The following is a 19,595-nucleotide window of genomic DNA, read 5'->3' as shown; positions in this document are numbered from 1 at the left end:
GAGGTTTTTCAACACTCCTCATGTAAACATCACGTTTACACTGTAATTATTCTGCCTATTAGATAGTTGTGGTATTGGCCCTATACCTGCTTTCAGATTTAATGAAATGCAGGCTATCAATTGGATAAATATTTTATTTGTAGCCTTATTGAATATGCTAATTTAATAGGCTCTAACAGGGTATAATATAATATAATAGCCTATACAATACTGTACTAGAAAGTTCAAGAAGATGGACAACTCAAGGTCAGGGTTATTTTAGAAAAATTCATGCAATGATTTATTAGATTAGCCTCCAATTGAACTCCTATCACAACATGATTCAAATATATTCTGTCACTAATATAGTTTTCCAAAAAGTATTCAGTCTCATTCACCCCAGGCTATCCAATATGTTGAGCGTGAAAAACCCAGCAGCGTTGCAGTTCTTGAGACAAACCGGTGAGCCGGGCACCTACTACCATACCCCTTTCAAAGGCACTTAAATCTTTAGTCTTGCCCATTCACCCTCTGAATGGCACACATACGCAATCCATGTTTTGTCCACTCTGTGTAGAATACGATGACTAAATTGACTGGCTCATGAAGGATTCTTTGTCTTTGTGTTTGTCTCTGGGTCTTACTCAGTGGCTCCCAGTCCACATAGTTTACATTTGGTTTATTGTGGACATTCTTCAAAAACTGGATTGTAATGTACAAGTAATATGTTTTATTTGTAATGACTGTGGTTATGTCACAAATAACACACTATTCCCTATAGTAATGCAATACATAGGGCCCATGGGGGCTCTGGTCAAAGAAGCAGACTATATGTGAATAGGGAGCCATGTGAGACACATATGACCCTATATAGACAGATGAATCCATCCTGTGATAAGGACAGATGGTGAAATCCTTCATTCTCAGACTGATGGACTGTAGTCGGTTGTATTGGTCAAAATGATCAGTCCAATCCAGACTCAGTATCCAGATTATCCATTGGTCAGCTCCATAGAACACAGGAGGTCATTATGAATGGTTCTAAGGGACTGTATTTCATTGCAGAAAATTGTTCCCTCTCTTCTGGCCTTGTTCCCTTCCCTATGTTGACATGAGACATCTGGGTATATTGGGCGCATCAGCTATAGCTTCCCCCATATTGCTTTGCCCTATCCAGTCCCGTCCTATTGGCTCAGTGAAGAACATTGAACAAGGACAGCCTGAAGGAAACTACCTTTAGGAATGAACACAAAAACGAAAACCCATCTCAGTCCACCAGAGGCATCGAGACAGGACAAATGATGAGCGGCGCCTCGTTCCTGCCAGACTTATTGGTGCAAGGGCTGAAGAAGGGATGAATGACATCCGAGAAGCTGTCGGTGAATGTATAGATGAGTATCTTAGCGTCCACGTTATAGAACGACACCTGTCCCTTATCACAGTCTACGTAGATCCCTATACGGTTGGGTTTGTGGTTGAGGCCCAGCGCTGTCGACGGTTCCGTTCGGAACGCGTAGTCGTTCTTATCCCGGAGACTCAGGAACCAGTAGCCGTGGGCGGGGCTTACTATGATCTTCCCTTTCCTGTTGATGGAGTGGCTAGCCACGCCCAGGTCCCAGTCCGTCTTCCCACCCACCTCCACCTACGAATACAAATCACCCAAAGTCATAATCAATACACTACAATACAACATCATGCAATACAACAACACTGGATGGTGAGCACATGTATATTCACATCATCCCTGGCATACAGTCCCGTCATCTATCAGGCCCCATTATGAGCCACTGTTCTTCAGCCTGATGGCTGTTGGAATGAAACTAGCCCTGCTTCTGTTCTCACCTCCCAGTAATGGCGTCCCGAAGAGAAGGCCTGGCGCCCGAGGACGCAGACCACACGGTCAAAGCGCTCGGGGCCGTCCGCCACGGGCTGGTAGCGGTCCCAGCAGCGCACCTGCTTGCCGTCATCGGAAATGAGCAGGCGTGGGTGGGCGGTGAGGGGGTCCAGGGTGATGTCCACTGAGAGGGAGAGGAGGGGAGAGGTAGAAGGGGAGGGGGGGGGGGCAGAGAGAGAGACATACAGAGGGAGAGAATGAGTGGGGGAGAGAAAGAGAGAACAGAGGCATAGAGAAAGAGGGAGAAAAAGTCATCAATCACCAATCAAGAGTTCAATCAGCAGTTTTGTGTCTATAACTAGCAGGAATGTGCTTGACACATGAACACAGAAAACATGATACAGGAAGAAGGAAGTACATACCTGCATATTCCTGCACTCTCCTCACCTCTGGAGAGAGAGAGCGAGAGAGAGAGAGAGAGAGAGAGAGAGAGAGAGAGAGAGAGAAGGAGAGAGAGAGAGAGATGTTAAACCATCTAACCCCTGATCAAATACTGTATGTATTATCACATGACTGGGACTTTGAGTTAATAAATTAATCAAAGCCTTACTTGGTTTTGGATTTCTTCCCACTGACTGGTCTGGTTGAGGTTGAGAAAGCCAATCTGGCCAAACAAAAGAGAATACATGTAATTAAACAACGGGTGGGTCTAATCCTAAATGCTGATTGGTTAAAATCGCATGGTAACCGAACTAATAAAATGAACGACCAGCCGGCTTGGGTAGCAACCCTAGATCTGTGTCGGCTTATATCTTGTGGAAGGATGAAATAGTTTGAATATATTAATCAAGTCAAGCTTTTAATGAAAATATGTCAATCGTTATTTGAATATGTTAGTAACCGTTGTACAAAAGTGACGATGCCCTCGAAGCCGGTGTTTGGAGGATATATTCGTCTCGGGCCTAACAACATTGTACCAATTTATCCTCCAAACACCACCATCTCGGTCATTATACCTTAATTAGACACTTTATGTATCATTGGTAACTGACACATATGGAATGGGCCTGTGCGTGTGAAAGAAACAGGAACAGATCCAAACCTGGACTTCCTACAGAGTGTTCTGGTGGAGGTGGAGAACGCAAACCTGGACTTCCTACAGAGTGTTCTGGTGGAGGTGGAGAATGCAAACTTGGACTATCTCTTCCCACAGAGTGTTCTGTTGGAGGTGGAGAATGCAAACCTGGACTATCTCTTCCTACAGAGTGTTCTGTTGGAGGTGGAGAACGCAAACCTGGACTATCTCTTCCTACAGAGTGTTCTGTTGGAGGTGGAGAATGCAAACCTGGACAATCTCTTCCTACAGAGTGTTCTGGTGGAGGTGGAGAACGCAAACCTGGACTATCTCTTCCTACAGAGTGTTCTGTTGGAGGTGGAGAATGCAAACCTGGACAATCTCTTCCTACAGAGTGTTCTGGTGGAGGTGGAGAACGCAAACCTGGCAAAACAATATCATGTAATCAAATACAGTGTTATTATTACAAACAAATGGAAAGGGATGAGTGTGACAGAAGCAGCCGTGAATTAATTTAAATCTTACTTGGACTACTTCTTCCCAGGGACTGGTCTGGTTGAGAAGGTAAATCTGGCCAAACAAATTAGAATACAGGAAATCAATTACTGCATGAATTATTAGACATATGTTGGGTCTGTGAGTGTGACAGAGACATGAATGTTATCTTGGATTTACTTGGACTATTTCTTCCGACAGCATGGTTTGGTTGAGAAAGCAAACCTGGCCAAACAAAAGAGAATACATCAAATCAATACCGTATAGATTATTAGACACACGGAATGGGAGGAGCTGGGACTTTGAGTGTGACACAGGCATGAATGAAAATCATACTTGGACTACATCTTCCCACAGATTGGTCTGGTTGAGGTTGAGGACGCAACCCTGGCCAAACATAAGAGAATGCATTAATCAATATCAGACACATATTAGATCATAATTAACATTAAAAGATACAGATGGGATGGTACTTTGAGCGTGTAGACCTTACTTGGAATATATCTCCCCACGGATTGGTCTGTTTGAGGTTGAGGACGCAGACCTGGCCAACAAAAGACAATGCAGTGTATGGGTCTATAGGTTCTCAACTGGTTTTGCCTTGGGACCCTAAATTAACTAGGTTGTCTCAGTCACAACACAATATTTGCAATGGGAAAAATAATCTGCAAAATATAATCTGAAAAACTATTTTTAATTCTGTATTGATTTTAAATATAGCAATTATATGACAAGGGAACAATATTCCCACCTCTTTCATTGTCAATAAATACATTTTGCCCCATGTTCTTGATGAAGATTGTTAATAAACTCACCGGTTTGAGACAATAAAATCAACCAAAATAGTGCTGCTAATAGCTTTATATTGAAAATACTGTGATTGAAGACTAATTGTTCAGAGATTAAATTATATAAAAATGGAAGTTCATTATCATTTATTCACACTCTCTACCTGGTTTAAGTTGTTTAAGTTCAGACTGGAGTATTTTTTTATTAAATGTTTTATTTATTTTACTGACACACAAACAACCCATTCAAAACCGCTTGCGACCTAAATTTGGGTCACGACCCACCAGTTGAGTATCGATGGTCTACATCATCCTCCACATATTGTATTGTAGCCTAGTCGTGTTCATAAAGTAAAGTTAGACCGTCTCAACACTACAGTATTGTAGCCTATTAGTGTTCATGAAGGTAAGTTAGACAGTCACAACACTACAATATTGTAGCCAAGTAGTGCTCATAAAGTAAAATTAGACCGTCTCAACACTACAGTATTGTAGCCTAGTAGTGCTCATAAAGTAAAATTAGACCGTCTCAACACTATAGTATTGTAGTAGTGCTCATAAAGTAAAGTTAGACCGTCTCAACACTGTCTGTCACTTGCAACAACCCAGCGAGCAAAAGTGGTAAAATCTTGACGTAATTTCAACCAGTTTTGCCCACTTTGAAACTGATAGTACTCATAGAATGTATAGGAGTTCTACAACGGTCAGCCATAACTCACAGATCTCCGGCAGTCTCTTGAGCTCCTCCCGAAACCGCTCCACCATTTGATTGACAGTCAGAAGCACCGCCCCTGAGGTGAGGTCAGAGGTCACAACAGCATCCGACCAATCCCTGGTCTGAGGCGGGGTGGAGAATGTCTGAGAAGAGGAATAAAGAGAATGGAGGAATAAATGAATTAGAAAAAACAAGAGGCAAGATAATTTTAAATGAAGAGAATGGAAAGGAAAAGTACCTCTTACCTTGTAACTAAGGTAACTAAAGGAAAAAACGGTTTCAAAAAAGGTAGAAATTGTTGAAAAGGATGAATAAAGACAAAAAGATGTGATGAACAGAAAGAGTCTCTAACCTTGAAGAAAAGTACGTAGTCGTCAGACTGAGCTAGCTGGGTGAGGGTAGCGCTTCTCTTCCTCAGCTCAGAGATCTCCTATGATAGGAAAGAAAATACAATAAATACTTTATTATGAATAATCCCAGAGGGAATTGGTTTGTCAACCATTGCAGCAACACAGTCACAAAGACAACAATCAGCAATATCAGTAGCTTAAAAAGATAGCAGTATGAATTTATTTTATTGATCACCTACTGAAGATGCAAATGAGCTGTTTAGCCATATCTAGTACAATGCATCACATTTCGTGTGATTTAAGTTTTAATAATATTGTGTCAACTCCGCCTTCTCTGCTATTGATATGATTGTCCTCTTGATGAAATAAACCATTCTCTCTGAAATAAACCATTCACTCAAATAAAATGAATGAATAAAATGACACCTGCTCTAGGTCTCTGATGAGGGTCTGTCCTCGGTGCTGTGCAGCCCGCTGTGACATCTCTATCACCTCCAACAACTCTGCCTGGCTCCTCTCCACAGACCTCACCAGGGCAGAGAACATATGCATGCTGCCTGCTGTCTCATGCTCCGCACACACCTGGGGAGGGAGAGAGAGAGAGAGAGGTAAAGAGGGAGAGAGAGGGAGAGAGAGAGAGAGGGAGAGAGAGAGAGAGAGAGAGGGAGAGAGAGAGGGAGAGAGAGAGGGAGAGAGAGGGAGAGAGAGAGAGAGAGGGATGATGAGGGGCAGGGAGAGAGGATGAAAAGACAAAGAGGGGAGGGAGAGAGAGAGGGAGAGAGAGGGATGATGAGGGGCAGGGAGAGAGGGTTGAAAGACAAAGAGGGGAGGGAGAGAGAGGGAGGATGAGGGGCAGGGAGAGTGTGTGTGTGTGTACTGTGTGTGTGTGTCTGTGTGTGTGTGTGTGTGTGTGTGTGTGTGTGTGTGTGTGTGTGTGTGTGTGTGTGTGTGTGTGTGTGTGTGTGTGTGTGTGTGTGTGTGTGTGTGTGTGTGTGTGTGTGTGTGTACTGTGTGTGTGTGTGTGTGTGTGTGTCTGTGTGTGTGTGTTCCAGACACCCACCTGTATGTTCTCCAGTGATGTCCTGATGTCCTCCACCTTCTTTTCTCTCTGTGTGATCATGTCCCTCAGCTCTGCCTCTGTGATTTCCAACTGAGACTGCATACAGAAACAGACCTGAGTCAACATAATGCAATGTACTTATTCCTTATTCCTAGTATGTACATATCTACCTCTACCTCGAAGCATGTGATTAACACAATTTAAATATGTTTCAAACACCCAGTCTCTTTTGTGTAGAGTTGATTAAACTGACTATATAGCTTTGGTTAATACAGTATGTTTTCATTTCTACAGTATTAGCATTGCAATTGGAGTACCCTACATCTCCATCAGAATTAGTTCACACACCTCTGCTCCTCCACCTCTGTCCCTCTCCCTACCTTCTTAATGAGCCACTCTCTCTTGGCTGGTATAACCTGGTGTCCATGGTGCTCTCCCTCCATGCACACGGCACACCCACACGTCTGGTCTGTCCGGCAGAAGAACTCCAGCCCCCTCTGGTGTTCAGGACAGAGAGGCGCGTCGGTGGAGGAATCAGCCGGCCCGCTCAGGGTGTATCTGCGTGGGACAACAGGAGGGGCGGGGGGCGAGAGGGCGGTGGTGTTGGAGGAGAAGGGTGAGGGCGGGTGGGGGTGGAGGACGGGCGGAGGGGTTCTGGAGTTCGAAGGTCGTTGGAACCTGGTCTTCATCTCCAACAACAAATCCCCAGGCATCACACCCATCCCTGGGGGTCTTGGAGGGACCGGAGGACGCTCAACCCCGTATGACACCCCCTCATTTCCACCGCCACCCCAACCTTGACTCTCAATCCCTCCTTCAAACACCATGGCCCCCCGGTCCAATCCGTCCGCCATCTTCTTAAACTGCTCGGTGATCTCCTTCAGGGTGCGGTTGATGTGAAGTTCCGGCCTCTTCCTGAAGCTCTCCTTACACAGCGGGCACACACACGTCTTCCCTCCTCCTCCTTCAACAACAAGTTACAGTTCATTTCATTCATTCACAAGGTGGAATACAATTGATCTCTGAATGGGGATGTGATGAAAAAGGCCTACTAATAGGAAACAACCAATAAGATTGCATGGATGTAAGTTGTTGCATGTATTGGTCTCATGTACATACAAACAAATGTACATTTCAATTTCAGGTAGTCTACAGTATATAGGCCTAAGTAAACATTTATATTTCAGGTAGTGTACAGTATATAGACCTATGTACATTTATATTTCAGGTAATATACAGTATATAGACCTATGTACATTTACATTTCAAGTTGTGTATAGTAAATAGGCCTATGTAAACATACAAACTAATTTCTCTCTCTCTCTCTATGTACATTTATATTTCAAGTTGTGTAGGGTCTATAGGCCCATGAACATTTATGTTTCAGGTAATATACAGTATATAGGCCTATGTAAACATACAAACAAATGTACATTTATATTTCAGGTAGTGTACAGTATATACAAAGCCACAATACATACCATCCCAGTAGGTGGAGATGCAGTCCAGACAGTAGCTGTGACCACAGGGTGTGGAGACTGGGTTGGTGAACACATCCAGGCAGATAGAACAGATGAACTGATCCTCAGAGAGGAAGCCACCCGACCCGGAGAGAGCCATTCTGGGGAAAATGGTAGAGCTAGTGGTCTGGAGCTCTGCAGGGGAGATGGTAAGGCTGGCTGGTAGGGCTACTGGTCTGGACCTCTGCTGGGGAGACGGTAGGGCTGGCTGGTAGGGCTACTGGTCTGGAGCTCTGCAGAGGAGACGGTAGGGCTGGCTGGTAGGGCTACTGGTCTGGAGCTCTGCAGAGGAGACGGTAGGGCTGGCTGGTAGGGCTACTGGTCTGGAGCTCTGCAGGGGAGACGGTAGGGCTGGCTGGTAGGGCTACTGGTCTGGAGCTCTGCAGGGGAGACGGTAGGGCTGGCTGGTAGGGCTACTGGTCTGGAGCTCTGCAGGGGAGACGGTAGGGCTGGCTGGTAGGGCTACTGGTCTGGAGCTCTGCAGGGGAGACGGTAGGGCTGGCTGGTAGGGCTACTGGTCTGGAGCTCTGCAGGGGAGACGGTAGGGCTGGCTGGTAGGGCTACTGGTCTGGAGCTCTGCAGGGGAGACGGTAGGGCTGGATGGTAGGGCTACTGGTCTGGAGCTCTGCAGGGGAGACGGTAGGGCTGGCTGGTAGGGCTACTGGTCTGGAGCTCTGCTGGGGAGACGGTAGGGCTGGCTGGTAGGGCTACTGGTCTGGACCTCTGCTGGGGAGACGGTAGGGCTGGCTGGTAGGGCTACTGGTCTGGACCTCTGCTGGGGAGACGGTAGGGCTGGCTGATAGGGCTACTGGTCTGGACCTCTGCTGGGGAGACGGTAGGGCTGGCTGGTAGGGCTACTGGTCTGGAGCTCTGCAGCTAGGGGGCAACAGAACGCAAGTGTTAGGTGTCATTAAAAAGTTTGTTGAGCGGAATCTGCCCAGCCCAGAGGGAGCCTGGCTGGTGCTGGGGCTTTAGGATAGGGCTGGGGCTGGGGCTGGAGGCTGGGGCTGGGGCTGAGGCTGGGGCTGAGGCTGGGGCCGGTGAGACACTAGGGCTGGCTGGTAGGGCTACTTATCTGGATCTCTGCAGCTAGGGGACAGGAGCTCCCAGGTATTAGGTGGATTGAGAGTGTGTGTAAATGTCCCTTTTGTTTAGGTAATGTCTGTCAGCACACAACACACACACACACACACACACACACACACACACACACACACACACACACACACACACACACACACACACACACACACACACACACACACACACACACACACACACACACACACACACACACACACACACACACACAGAGAGAGACTGTGTCCTCCACAGAGGAACATTTGTCTCAGTCAAGCATGGCTGCCTGTGAGATAATGTAGAAGAATGTGGTCTGTGCACTCTGACTGATGTTTACCCGCGTTACACACAGTAGGCCTGTATCTGTCACATCAGACAGGGGGTGGAATGAAGTAGGACCGGCAGCACAGAGGAGACCTCAACCAGCGCTGATACTGTCGCCTATGGCAACATGGTAAAAACTACCTGTTTGGACTATCTGGTTGGAGAAAACAAGGATCAATAGGCCTTCAGGCTGTTGTTAGGCCACAGCCTCTGCCTGACAGGAAACATCTTTAAACATGCACTATAACTAGGCAATATGTTTAAAACACAAAATAAGACTGCTAGTAATCCTCACTTACTCGTTTGCACTCTGTAACCTAAACTGCTATTTGGGGCTCACACAATGTTACTTTCACAAATCACTACCTAGACAATGTCATTACCACACATGCTATGTCAAAACCACCCAGCCTATGTCATGACCACCCAGCCTAAGTCATGACCACCCAGCCTATGTCATGACCACCCAGGGTATATCATGTTCTTAGTACTTATTATTATCTTTCATTTGTTTATGGTTAATGTCAGTAGCCATACTAGGGTGGCCACATGTAAAATATCCATATGCACGCACACACACACACACACACACACACACACACACACACACACACACACACACACACACACACACACACACACACACACACACACACACACAGAGAGAGAGAGAGAGAGAGCTCATGGGGTTTAAGGTGGAAGAGAGCAATACAAATTTAAATTCCGTCATCATTTCTCAACGTTTGTACGGACAGATGTAGTCTATTGAATCTCATTATAGAATATGCCCAAATGTATCCTCCAATTGCAACATCTGCCTATGCCCACGCATATTGTCTCAAGAAAAACATCTATATTTTGAATGAAGTTGGACGAAATGACCTTCTATATTTCCACCTAATACAGCTACTTACTTACTTTTGCAGCTCTTCCTCAGAAGCAAACTTGTAAGGCATAACTTTCCTCTCCAAGGTTACCTGGAATTTTGCCTTTCAGGATTTGAAAAATATGATTGGTTAACCATTGGCCTATGACATGTCTTGCACTGCACTGGGCTGCATGGCATGTCAGATCTTAAAAATGATTGAAGAACACATGTTTAACATCACCAGTAGGTTTAGGCTACCACATCCTTACGATATTATATATATTTTCATAAGCGCAACGTGACCGCAAGCGACATATTTGATCAAAATTGGGGACAAATCAGCCTTTTGTTTTATAAGTTAGTAGTGTTTGAATTTGTTGATAAAATGCATGACATGAATGACATGATTGGCTTTGGTCACCCAAAGCCATACTGGTTTAAATAGAATGCACTTCTTCACTTCCTTCACTGTGTTATCTCATACTAATGTTCTCTTACAGGAAAATCCACAGGCACTTGCCATCTCTCTTATCATGCAGCTGTACCTTGAGTACTACTTCTCATCAACTATCAGGTGACTAGGCAACGTGAAATCAATGACATAATACTTCCATTTCCATCATCTATTGGATGCAGATAAATGTACAGAGCTGGCTATCAAAGACACGTATTTTGTGGGACAAGACTCACAGTCACACAGGACTTAAAGTTGATAGAACTCAAAATGTGGTAGGCTCCTATATAGGCCAACACACAAGGGACCAGGGCCAGATTAATGCAGGAGATTACCAGGGCAGAAGCCCCTGGGGGTCCCAGGCCCGTGGTGGGCCCAGGCTGTGGCAGACCCAAGAGAGAGCAAAAAAAATGATTTACTTAAAATATATATATATAATAATAAAGGAAATATATTATGTATCTATTATTTATTTTAATATTACATATCAGGGGTACTTAGCTCTTACCCTTCGAGGCCCGGAGCCTGCTGGTTTTCTGTTCAACTAAATAATTAATTGCGCCGACCTGGTGTCCCAGGTCTAAATCAAATCAAATGTTATTGGTCACATACACATGGTTAGCAGATGTTAATGCGAGTGTAGCGAAATCCTTGTGCTTCTAGTTCCAACCATGCAGTAATATCTAACAAGAAATCTAACAATTTCACAACATCTACCTTTTACACACAAGTGTAAAGGAATGAATAAGAATATGTACATATAAATATATGGATGAGCGATGGCCGAACGGCATAAGCAAGATGCAGTAGATGATATAGAGTACAGTATATACATATGAGATGAGTAATGTAGGATATGTAAACATTATATAAAGTGCCATTGTTTAAAGTGACTAGTGATACATTTACTACATCCAATTTGTTATTATTAAAGTGGTTTGAGATTTGAATCAGTATGTTGGCAGCAGCCACTCATTGTTAGTGATGGCTGTTTAACAGTCTGATGGCCTTGAGATAGAAGCTGTTTTTCAGTCTCTCAGTCCCAGCTTTGATGCACCTGTCCTGACCTCGCCTTCTGGATGATAGCGGGGTGAACAGGCAGTGGCTCGGGTGGTTGTTGTCCTTGATGATCTTTTTGGCCATCCTGTGAGAGGTGGTGTAGGTGTCCTGGAGGTAGTTTGCCCCCGGTGATGCGTTGTGCAGACCTCACTACCCTCTGGAGAGCCTTACGGTTGTGGGCAAGCAGTTGCCATACCAAGTCAAATTTCTTCAGCCTCCTGCGGTTGAAGAGGCGCTGTTGCGCCTTCTTCACCACACTGTCTATGTGGGTTGACCATTTCAGTTTGTCTGTGATGTGTACGCCGAGGAACTTAAAACTTTCCACCTTCTCGACTACGTTTTACTAATGTTTTACTCACGTTGGCTGCTGTGAAGGAGAGCCCACAGGTTTTGGAAGCAAGCCGTGTCGGTGGCACTGTATTGTCATCAAAGCGAGCAAAGAAGTTATTTAGTTTGCCTGGGAGCAAGACATTGAGGTCCGCGACGTGGCTGGTTTTCTTTTTGTAGTCCGTGATTGACTGTAGACCCTGCCACATACCTCTCGTGTCTGAGCCGTTGAATTGTGACTCTACTTTGTCTCTATACTGACGCTTAGCTTGTTTGATTGCCTTGTCGAGGGAGTAGCTACACTGTTTGTATTTGGTCATGTTTTCAGTCACCTTGCCCTGATTAAAAGCAGTAGTTTGCACTTTCAGTTTTGCGCGAATGCTGCAATAAATCCACGGTTTCTGGTTGGGGAAGCTTTTAATAGTCGCTGTGGGTACAACGTCACCGATGCACTTGCTAATAAACTCGCTCACCGAATCAGCAATTACATCAATGTTATTGTCCGACGCTATCCGGAACATATCCCAGTCCACGTGATCGAAGCAATCTTGAAGTGTGGAATCAGATTGGTCTGACCAGCGTTGAACAGACCTAAGCAGACCTAGCTGGGAGCAACAAAAATGGAGTCGTGGTCAGATTTTCTGAAAGGAGGGCGAGGGAGGGCTTTGCTTGCGTCGCGGAAGTTAGAGTAACAATGATCCAGAAATTTGCCAGCCCGGGTCGCTTATTCATTGTTTTCAGATTAGCCTTATTACAATCCCAGCTACAATAAATGCAGCCTCAGGATATGTGGTTTCCAGTTTACATAGAGTCCATTGAAGTTCTTTCAGGGCCGTCAAGGTGTCTGCGGGGATATACACGACTGTGATTATACTTGAAGAGAATTCTCTTGGTAGATAATGCGGTCGGCATTTTTGATTGTAAGGAATTCTAGGTCAGGTGAACAAAAGGACTTGAGTTCCTGTATGTTGTTATGATGACACCACGACTCGTTAATCATAAGGCATACACCCCCTTCGTCCTCTTACCAGAGAGATGTTTGTTTCTGTCTGCGCGCTGCATGAAGAAACCAGGTGGCTGTATCGACTCTGACAACATATCCTTAGTGAGCCACGTTTCCGTGAAACAGAGAATGTTACAATCTCTGATGTCTCTCTGGAAGGTAACCCTTGCTCGGATTTCGTCTACCTTGTTGTCAAGAGTCTGGACATTGGCGAGTAGTATACTCGGGATCGGTGGGCGATGTGTCTGTCTACGGAGCCTGACCAGAAGACCGCTCCGTCTGCCCCTTCTGCGGCCCATTGTCCTGGGAGGTGGACCAAACAGAGGATCCTCTTCGGGAAAGTCGTATTCCTGGTGGTAATGTTGGTAAGTTGATGTTGCTCTTATATCCAATAGTTCCTCCCGGCTGTATGTAATAAAACTTAAGATTTCCTGGGGTAACAGTGTAAGAAATAATACATAAAAAAACGAAGTACTGCATAGTTTCCTAGGAACGTGAAGCGAGGCGGCCATCTCTGTCGGTGCCGGATACAGCCACAATCAGTAAATTAGAGGGGATCAATGAACAAATGCAGTGGAACTGGCTTTGAGATCCAGAGTTGAGTTCAAGGGTTATATATTATATAATATATAATTAGTCAGTATGTATGTAGTATATAATTAGTACTTTTTTACTGCAACCGCCAACCACAGGAAGACTCAGGAGCTCTCAGTGAGTGTAGACAGCCTGCTGCTGTCTGCTGCCGCTCTGATAATTATCAGATGGGGGAGGAGAAGAGGTAGGGGGCTGGCCCTGCCTTGATTGGGTAAATGATTATTAACATTCAAATAAACTGCATACTAAATTATTGTGACTGATCAATTGTGAGTTAGGGGCTGGGACCAAGCCTATAAAGGGGCCCAAGAGGCACATCTTTTATTTATTTATTTATTATTATTTGTTTTTTTCCGACCACAGGAGGCCGCGCTCAATGTCGGAACTCATTTGAAAGCACTGAAGTCGGAAGTCCTTTTTTTTTCACAGCAAGAGTGGAGTTGACATAGTTATCCAATAGACTAACCGTTTTTATCACCATCCCAAAATCGTTCCGAAGTGCAATTTAAATCGCCCCAAAATGAAGATGAACCATCCAAAATTAAAATAGTCTACATATTTTGTTTAAAGTTTTGATATGCCAACATGGGTCTACTTGAGAACCTATGTCATTCACAGTCATTTAATTTGCTACTGAAGTAGATAAATGGGGCTGAGCCAGAAATTCACATAAAAAAATGGCCTGTAAAAAGGTCAACATTGGAATACTAGCGTATGTACATCTATTCTGTGTAGCCTGAATGTAGCTCTTTAGAACAGAGTGGTCCCATGAATTGCATTTGGAACATTGACACATAACCTACTGTTTAGTGCGCATTGCTGCGCTTAAAATGTGCAGAAATAATAGCTCATTAACATTTTAAGCTAAACGTTCTAATCTCTTGCATTAGCTTTAACAGCGTATTATTATTACGTGTTTTGTATGTGCAGTAGTTGTATGAATGTGGAACTATCCTCCCAGAACTGTCCCAGAGTCTGTTTGAATCTTCCCAGACATTCCAGACATTTTATCATCACTGGGACAACAGGACACCCTTCATTTCGGAGCCCTGCCTATATACTGTAGTTAGCTACCTACGGGAGAAGTAGCTAGCTGGCTAGAAGGAGCTAGGCCTACTGTGGAATAGTACTAGGGAAATAGTCTGTGTTTTTGAGTTTACTCTACTGCTAGCTATTGTTAACTAGATATTTAAGTGACATCTATGTTGAGGCCTAATGTAGTTAGATATTGAAGGAGACACATGCAAAGTAGCTACGTCTTCCTAGTCTCAGTACTTCTACATTTTTCAGGACTAAGTTTGGGTCTCCACCTGAGACTTTCCCCACATTTACATATGCTTAGGCTTTCTTCACAGATTCACATGGCTCCTCCTGGTGTATATTTAGAGAATGGAAATGAGCTAGCTCCAATATAATACTATCATACCAAGTCTGATGAAGTGTAGCAATTCTACAAACTAAGCACCACTGGCAAACCCACTTATGATCCATCATGTGACAGGTGTACAATAGGCTAGTATTGGAGAAACACACACACACAATGCACTGGCCCACATGAAAATATATGCAAAAGGCTTGCTTATTAGCTAGGACTTTATCATTTTGAGATGGACCTAGTACCTGTTCTGTAGTCCTTGAGACTTCCAAGTGGATAATGTCCAGTGTCCTGTCTTCTGTCAGTCTCCCCCTCCTCTATCTTGTTGTTCCTTGTTACACACTTTTCCCCTTTTCTCTCGTTCTGTCTTTTCCTCACTGCTCTCAACAGGTATCCAGAGTTAGACTGAGGTTGTTGTCATCATGATGGAGTAACTGCAGACTTTACAGTTGGTTCCTTCCTCCCTCCCTCAGCCAATCCAACCAGCCAGACAGGTGTGCCGACCAGGTTCAGGTATGCATTTAATTCTCTTTCTCTCTCTCTCTCTCTCTCTCTCTCTCTCTCTCTCTACCTCTCTTGCTCTCTGTCTCTCTCTCTGCCTTTCTTGCTCTCTCTCTCTCTCTCTCTCTCTCTCTGTCTCTCTGCCTCTCTTGCTCTCCCTCTCTCTGCCTCTTTCTCTCTCTCTCTCTCTCTCTCTCTCTCTCTCTCTTCCTTTTCCACACCTGTCTGACATCCTCTAAAGGATTTGTAAGGATTAACTCATGGCACTGTTCTAGCAGTACCTCTCTTTACTCTCTCGCCTAAACTCCCATAACTAAGGTAGCATTTCCCCAGAGATGGTGGCCCCTTGACGCACACAACCGTATTACATGTGTTTACTCTTGAGTGAGAGAGTGGCGGGCGGTGTAGGTCTAATAACATATCATTGGGCTTGCGAGACACAGGCTACACCTGTTAAATGTTATCACGAGAGGTAAGGCTTTTGTGGTTCCGAGCACATTCAACTACAATGGTGTCCTGTCTTGGAGGAAAAGTACACAGAGCTTAAAAAATGTAATCAAATCCAATTGTATTTGTCACATGCACCGAATACAACAGGTATTTGATTTGACCTTACAGCGAAATGCTTACTTACGAGCTCTTAACCAAAAATGCAGTTTTAAGAAAATACCCCCAAAACAGTAAGAGATAAGAATAACAAATAATTAAAGAGCAGCAGTAAAATAACAATAGCGGGGCTATATACAGGGGGTACCGGTTCAGAGTCAATGTGCGGGGGCACAGGTAAGTCAAGGTAATTGAGGTAATACGTACATGTAGGTAGACAGATCTTACCACCCGTCTTACTGGTTCTCCTATTCAAGTCCCCTTCAGGATCCACCTCAAGGTTATGCTATTAAACATAAAGTCTAAGTGCTGTAACTGTATACTAATCCTTGAGTGTGCAAATAAAGAGTTAATGATTTGTAAGTCTTTGAAGAATTCTAGTAGCCACACAGACACCATACAGACACAGTTAGAAGGAGAGGATTGTTAGCTCAGCAGCTGTGAGTGATGTTAGTGACGTGAGTGACATGACTGACGTGCCTTGTGTGTGAATGTGGTGCAGCAGATCAACTGACATTGACTGACAATTTCAAGTGTGTAATTTGAAAGTAGGCTAGATTTGTTTTAATGTGGAATACGACAACATTTGTGGTTTTATTCATACACATTGTCTACGTAAGAAGCCTGGTTGACCCAGCAAGTAGGCCTACAGCTTGTACAGGGTGTGTTCTCTTGCGCTGTCACCTGTTTTTAAGCTGCTATGACATTATGACAATAGCTAGAAGGTGCTGAATCTAACTAGACCTGAATAACCCAAATATGCACTTAAAAAATGTTTGGGTTGATCGACAAGAGTACAGGTAGGTGGAAACATCACGCAACTTTCAATTTTTTTGAGAACATAAAACTGCATGAACTTAATAACAAAACGTGAAGTCATTTAGAGAATGGTGTGTGTTTGTTCAAAGGGTGGACTGACCCATTAGGCAAAGGAAGGACTGACCCATTAGGCAAAGGAAGGACTGATCCATTAGGCAAAGGGAGGACTGACCCATTAGGCAAAGGGAGGACTGACCCATTAGGCAAAGGGAGGACTGACCCATTAGGCAAAGGGATGACTGACCCATTAGGCAAAGGGAGGACTAACCCATTAGGCAAAGGGAGGACTGACCCATTAGGCAAAGGGAGGACTGACCCATTAGGCAAAAGAGAGGACTGACCCATTAGGCAAAGGGTGGACTGACCCATTAGGCTTAATATTGTTCAATTAAGCCACACCTCAACTCAACTTTTCCCATCGCCTCTGAGTGAGAGGTGTAGATTTTGCATCTCTCTGACTGAGTAAAGATTGATGCCAAATAAGCAAATCACTGCTAGAAAAAAAACTTGTGTGTGTTTGTAAAGATATCCTCATGCAATAGATTCAAGTGAAGTACTTAAACAAGTGTGTAAATAGGCGTATTAGTTAATAATTCATGCTATATTAACCCTGAAATACACGTGTCATCGTTCAGTATTGTTAGTCATCATATACTGTAGCCTAAAGGGCAGTGATATTTAACACAGTATCATTATATTATACTGTGCTTGACATTAGTACCACAATAACATACAAGAAACTTGAGGAAGAAAGGCTCCAAAAAGGAAATACAAAAGAGACAGATTCTAGATCTTTCTCTAGCTCACAATTTAATTTCATCATTATCAAACATACACCAAACATCAGCACGACATGAGTAGTTCAAACATGAATAATGAGACTACACACGATGAAGAAGACATTATGTAGTGAGGAAATGATTCATTTAGATTGTATAGACTTAAACTGTCAAATCATTTAACGTAAAATTGAAAAACAATGACAACAAAACCAGTTAATAAAGTATAACCATCTTATCAAACACCAGTGTCGCTACATATAATCAAGTGGTTATTATAATGTTCTACATTCATAATGAATTACATAACGTCACATATAATCAAGTGGTTATTATAATGTTCTACATTCATAATGAATTACATAACGTCACATATAATCAAGTGGTTATTATAATGTTCTACATTCATAATGAATTACATAACGTCACATATAATCAAGTGATTATTATAATGTTCTACATTCATAATGAATTACATAACGTCACATATAATCAAGTGGTTATTATAATGTTCTACATTCATAATGAATTACATAACGTCACATATAATCAAGTGGTTATTATAATGTTCTACATTCATAATGAATTACATAACGTCACATATAATCATGTGGTTATTATAATGTTCTACATTCATAATGAATTACATAACGTCACATATTATCAAGTGGTTATTATAATGTTCTACATTCATAATGAATTACATAACGTCACATATAATCAAGTGGTTATTATAATGTTCTACATTCATAATGAATTACATAACGTCACATATAATCAAGTGGTTATTATAATGTTCTACATTCATAATGAATTACATAACGTCACATATAATCAAGTGGTTATTATAATGTTCTACATTCATAATGAATTACATAACGTCACATATAATCAAGTGGTTATTATAATGTTCTACATTCATAATGAATTACATAACGTCACATATAATCAAGTGGTTATTATAATGTTCTACATTCATAATGAATTACATAACGTCACATATAATCAAGAGGTTATTATAATGTTCTACATTCATAATGAATTACATAACGTCACATATAATCAAGTGGTTATTATAATGTTCTACATTCATAATGAATTACATAACGTCACATATAATCAAGAGGTTATTATAATGTTCTACATTCATAATGAATTACATAACGTCACATATAATCAAGAGGTTATTATAATGTTCTACATTCATAATGAATTACATAACGTCACATATAATCAAGTGGTTATTATAATGTTCTACATTCATAATGAATTACATAACGTCACATATAATCAAGTGGTTATTTTAATGTTTTACATTCATAATGAATTACATAACGTCACATATAATCAAGTTATTATTATAATGTTCTACATTCATAATGAATTACATAACGTCACATATAATCAAGTTATTATTATAATGTTCTACATTCATAATGAATTACATAACGTCACATATAATCAAGTGGTTATTATAATGTTCTACATTCATAATGAATTACATAACGTCACATATAATCAAGTTATTATTATAATGTTCTACATTCATAATGAATTACATAACGTCACATATAATCAAGTGGTTATTATAATGTTCTACATTCATAATGAATTACATAACGTCACATATAATCAAGTGGTTATTATAATGTTCTACATTCATAATGAATTACATAACGTCACATATAATCAAGTGGTTATTATAATGTTCTACATTCATAATGAATTACATAACGTCACATATAATCAAGTGGTTATTATAATGTTCTACATTCATAATGAATTACATAACGTCACATATAATCAAGTGGTTATTATAATGTTCTACATTCATAATGAATTACATAACGTCACATATAATCAAGTGGTTATTATAATGTTCTACATTCATAATGAATTACATAACGTCACATATAATCAAGTGATTATTATAATGTTCTACATTCATAATGAATTACATAACGTCACATATAATCAAGTGGTTATTATA

The 19,595-nt window shown here is 42.3% G+C and overlaps 1 protein-coding gene across 1 annotated transcript; it reads right to left on the bottom strand.

Annotated features, from left to right (window-relative positions):
- Positions 1-275: 275 nt before the first annotated feature.
- On the bottom strand, positions 276-8,000 carry LOC139403104 (E3 ubiquitin-protein ligase TRIM21-like). Its single transcript, XM_071146816.1, has 14 exons — positions 7,778-8,000; positions 6,677-7,260; positions 6,297-6,392; positions 5,663-5,818; positions 5,239-5,316; positions 4,891-5,029; positions 3,877-3,927; positions 3,720-3,770; positions 3,564-3,608; positions 3,414-3,458; positions 2,424-2,477; positions 2,236-2,262; positions 1,822-1,997; positions 276-1,621 (listed from the first exon to the last, which is right to left on the bottom strand). The coding sequence occupies exons 1-14, from the start codon at positions 7,914-7,916 to the stop codon at positions 1,247-1,249; spliced, it is 2,016 nt and encodes a 671-aa protein (XP_071002917.1). The 5' UTR covers positions 7,917-8,000; the 3' UTR covers positions 276-1,246.
- Positions 8,001-19,595: the final 11,595 nt, after the last annotated feature.

The sequence above is a fragment of the Oncorhynchus clarkii genome, unplaced genomic scaffold (genome assembly GCF_045791955.1).
Source record: "Oncorhynchus clarkii lewisi isolate Uvic-CL-2024 unplaced genomic scaffold, UVic_Ocla_1.0 unplaced_contig_5350_pilon_pilon, whole genome shotgun sequence".
NCBI classification, from domain to species: domain Eukaryota; kingdom Metazoa; phylum Chordata; class Actinopteri; order Salmoniformes; family Salmonidae; genus Oncorhynchus; species Oncorhynchus clarkii.
Note: the sequence above shows the minus strand (reverse complement) of the source record. Positions and strands in the feature narration are given on the sequence as shown.

Excerpts from the sequence above, each read along its gene's own strand:
- LOC139403104 (XM_071146816.1), bottom strand. The coding sequence starts at position 7,916 with ATGGCTCTCTCCGGGTCGGGTGGCTTCCTCTCTGAGGATCAGTTCATC. Across the intron at positions 7,261-7,777 it reads CATCTCCACCTACTGGGATG|GAGGAGGAGGGAAGACGTGT; the intron begins GTATGTATTGTG and ends TTGTTGTTGAAG. Across the intron at positions 6,393-6,676 it reads GAGAGTGGCTCATTAAGAAG|TCTCAGTTGGAAATCACAGA; the intron begins GTAGGGAGAGGG and ends TTCTGTATGCAG.